General features: G+C 34.5%; 1 protein-coding gene across 1 annotated transcript; it reads left to right on the forward strand.

Annotated features, from left to right (window-relative positions):
- The first annotated feature begins 356 nt into the window (after nucleotides 1–356).
- On the forward strand, nucleotides 357–4,310 carry LOC128025737 (tumor necrosis factor receptor superfamily member 13B-like). Its single transcript, XM_052612275.1, has 5 exons — nucleotides 357–403; nucleotides 2,140–2,274; nucleotides 2,350–2,466; nucleotides 3,063–3,314; nucleotides 3,869–4,310. Exons 2-5 carry the CDS (start codon nucleotides 2,160–2,162, stop codon nucleotides 4,096–4,098), a joined length of 714 nt encoding a protein of 237 aa, XP_052468235.1. The 5' UTR covers nucleotides 357–403; nucleotides 2,140–2,159; the 3' UTR covers nucleotides 4,099–4,310.
- Nucleotides 4,311–4,516: the final 206 nt, after the last annotated feature.

The following is a 4,516-nucleotide window of genomic DNA, read 5'->3' on the forward strand; positions in this document are numbered from 1 at the left end:
AACTAGTTGCTTATTAACATGTCTATTATTAACATATTGGCTGTTTATTAGTGCTTATAAAGCACATATAATGCATGACATCCATAATCCCTAAAATTAACAACTACCTTATAAACTATTAATAAGCAAACAAGGAGTTAATTGAGGGAAAAGTCATAGTTAATGGTTTGTTAATAGTGTTTCGGGTTTTCACGTTCTCAAATTTATTTGAATGATAAATTGGGACATTAATTAAAAAATAGAAGTTTTTTTTTTCATAAATGTGATCTGTAATGAAAGCAGTTGCTGCAGTGTTGTCTCCCGAGGCTCAGTGTGGTTTTATTCAAATCATCTGCTGATATAAATAGTCCCACACTCACAGAAACCTAACCTTCAGACCCCCATGTCTTCATTCTCACTGGAGGTAAGTGCTCGCTGATCTATGAGTGAACATGCTTCATGTAGACGACAAAAAACAAGCCTGAAATCTACAATTAAGATTAATGCAACACTTCATTAATGCAATGATAAGATCAGATGACCAATTGTAATTCAAAAAACAAAATATGTTGTTCATAAACAATGAAATATGTAATAGCATCTGCTTTTATGATTAGGGTAGATTAAAGTTGAGTGTTATTTGCAACCCTTCTGAATATATATTTGTGCTCAGTTTATTCATTAATTCATCATTATGTATTGTATTTATAACAATTATATATATATATATATATATATATATATATCATAGTCTCATACTATAACTATTACATAGCATAATATATATATATATATATATATATATATATATATATATATATATATATATATATATATATATATATATATTATGCTATGTAATAGTTATAGTATGCCATGAGACTATGAAGTAGTTTTTATATGCAATATGAATATATGAAAATATAATAATAAATTTTATATATATATATATATATATATATATATATATATATAGAGAGAGAGAGAGAGAGAGAGAGAGAGAGAGATTTATATTATTTATTATATTGTGTTTATAAAAATAAACATAATTTGTCACTCCTTTTATATGCAATACTGATATGTAAAATAATATATATATATATATATATATATATATATAGCAACCAAATGACATGAAAATAATATTTTAAATATAATACAAATAAGTATAATCCATTTAATATAAAATTATTTATACTCCAAAAACAGATTTATAAACTTTAGCTTTAGCTGTAAATGTCAATCTTAATCTACATCTAACCAACTTCTGTAAATACTGTGAATGAGTCATTTTAAAATCATCTTATTTGTGTAATATCTGATCAGTCGTGAACATGAGAGATTACAAGACAAAGACGAGAAAAACTAATTACTAACTCTTTTGATGGTAGCATTAAAGAACTTTTTCTAATTGTGTTTCTCCAGTGTTTCAGTTCAATGAACAGTTAAATCAGGGATATAATGCTGAAACATTAAACTAGCCTTTAAAGGGGTCACACGATGTTGCTAAAAAGAACATTATTTTGTGTATTTGGTGTAATGCAATGTGTTTATGCATTATTATGTTTTATTATGTTTTATTATAGTTGCTCCTCTATATGCTCCACCTTTAGAAACTCATTGATTTTTACAAAGCTCATCGTTCTGAAAAGCGAGGTGTGCTCTGATTGGCCAGCTATCCAGTGAGTCGTGATTGGCTGAATGCCTCAAGCGTGTGACAGAAATGTTACGCCCCTCACCAGACTGCGATGCCCTGTTTTTAAAGATATCTCTTTGGATTTGAGACTTGTCAGATCTTCTTTATGCACCAAGAGCTCGTAACACTCCAAACAGAGAGGAAAAATTAAAATCACATCATATGACCTCTTTAAAAACTGGCCTCATTCTCTTCATTTTCAATTTGTTCAGCTTTATCCCAGTTTGCCTGTTAGTGACCCATGACACATTTATAACCAGGAACATGTTTACTATAACAATTTAAAACAACCAATGTGCTTTATTACAAATAAAACCACAGACAACAAAATAAAAACAATATTTAAAACTGTAGCAGAGTGCCATAAAAGCAGAGTGAAAAACTTAATGCAACATTTGATGACTTGATGAAGCCAGTCTAATCTAAATGTGTAACTACCCTCTGTGTGTGTGTGGTGTGTGCAGGTATTTTCGGGGTCTGAGCGATGGCACAGAGCTGTGTGGAGGGTCAGTACATGGACAGGCTCCTGCGAGAGTGTGTGTCCTGCAGCTTGATCTGTCACGACTCCAGCATCCTGAAGCGCTGCTCTGAGTTCTGTGGTGAGTTACGCGTCAGTCTCAGGTCACACGTGTGAAGAGCAGGGTCTGATGCAGGACTGTGGTGTTGTGTGGCAGTGGCCTGGAGATGTAAAGCCGTGTCCGGTCAGTTCTACGACACGCTGCTGAAGAAGTGTCTGAAGTGCTCGGAGCTGTGCGGCAGTCACCCGGCGGTCTGCGCAGATGCATGCAGGAGTGAGTCCGAGTCACCCACTGAATCACACTATAAGAGCTGTGCAAGCTGGTTTCTGCCTGAATTTTCTTTTTCAGAATTGCGAATTTAGGCTATATCTCTTAATTGCAAGTTGTAGGCTTAAATTCACAATTCTGAGTTCATGTCTTTCAATTCTGACTTTTATTTTCAGAGTTCTGAGTTTACGTCTCCCAATACCATTTTTCTTCATAATTTTAATTCATAAGTAAAAGTCAGAATTGTGGGATAAAAAGTTACTTTTTTAATAGTCTGTGGCGTAAACTAGCTTCGATTAAATACTAGCTGCAGTCTAATGAGTTTATAGCCTACCCCTGAACAAAATTAACCATCATTTTATTATAGTAAAAGTGGTGTATTCATTTGGTGTATTAATTAACATTTTGTATATCCACAGTTTAACTATAAATACCATGGTTCAACTGTAAGAGTAGCAAAACCATGGTTAATTTAAAGTTACTATGGTTTTATTTTTAGTAAAAATTTAATTAATTTTCATTAAAGATGGAAAATAACCTTCAAAATGTGTCTATTGTACAAATAAATCTGACTTTCTTGTCAATAAACTTGATGGCCGCAGGTGTGGTGTCCGTGACGCAGAGGCCTGATGTCGGCGGGTCTGCATTGCAGCTGGTGACCGGCAGAGGGCGCTCGGTGTCCGGATCAGCGCTGTACTCGGAGGCGCTGCTCTATTCGCTAATAGGCCTCTGCATCACTGCTCTGATGTTCACGCTGACCGCTGCTTTCCTGCTGCTGCTCAAGAGAGCCAAACACCAGCAGCAGCTGGACACCAAGAAACAGCAGCCCAACAAACACGGACAGTCATCCAAAGGTCAATAACAACACTATTTAGCTAAACTATCTGTGGGGCACCTCAATACACATCTATCTATCTATCTATCTATCTATCTATCTATCTATCTATCTATCTATCTATCTATCTATCTATCTATCTATCTATCTATCTATCTATCTATCTATCTATCTATCTATCTATCTATCTATCTATCTATCTATCAGTCTGTCTGTCTGTCTGCTTTTGCTTTTGACAAAATGAAGAATTATAATTATAATAATACAGAATTATAATTTAATGTCATTGTTAGGCTATATTTCTTCATTTGTAATATATTTTTTTTTTTACAAACAAGCATTTATCTCAAAACATTACTTACAATATAATTGTACTGTCATAATAAATGTGATTATCACATTCATTCATGTGTGCCACCACAACATATATATATAGGTTTTTGTTTTTATATATAATAAAAATATTTATGGATTGTTCTCTATGCCACACTATTTAGAACGACGTTTAACCCTTGTATCAAGATGTCACGTGTTATGCATAGACGTGCATTAGTGCTTGTTTGTGTATTTCAGACTCTCTGATGGCTCGCTCGGATGAAGTGTCTCAGGAGGGCAGTGTGACTCAGGAGCGACCGAGGGCCACAGAGACCTGCGTCTACTGCTTCACCGAGCACGAGCACGAGCATGCGCGCGCCACCAAGCATCACCATGACAACGGCGCGCTCCGCCCCCCGCTGCAGACGCACACCGACAGGACCGCGCCGTTCAGGATCATATGCTCACCGACACAAACAAGCATATGATGATGATAATGACGTCATTCCGCAAGCAGTCGTATGCAAATATAACTCCACTTTAGTTTGAATCTGGTTTGAATGACATGAAGTGAATGCTGTTTTCAGAAGAGCACAACACACTTTCAAGGCCTCATGATTCTGAGAGTAGCTTCCCCTTCCCTTACTTTGGAAATGCAATAATAGGTTAATAAATTAATCTTAAAAAAAAAAAAAAAAAACTTTTAAACCCAAATAGGAAATAAAACAGTTATCGAATAAGCATGTGTCCTATTAAACTCCTGAAAAAAAAAAAAAAAAAGTGGCGTCTCATATTTTAAAGCGGTCTGTGTAATTTGGTAAATAAATCAAATAAATTGTGTAAAATATTTACCAACATTTTATTTTAAGGTATCTTTGTTACACACGTTATATGACTTTACTATTA

Source organism: Carassius gibelio, chromosome A12, assembly GCF_023724105.1.
Source record: "Carassius gibelio isolate Cgi1373 ecotype wild population from Czech Republic chromosome A12, carGib1.2-hapl.c, whole genome shotgun sequence".
NCBI lineage: Eukaryota > Metazoa > Chordata > Actinopteri > Cypriniformes > Cyprinidae > Carassius > Carassius gibelio.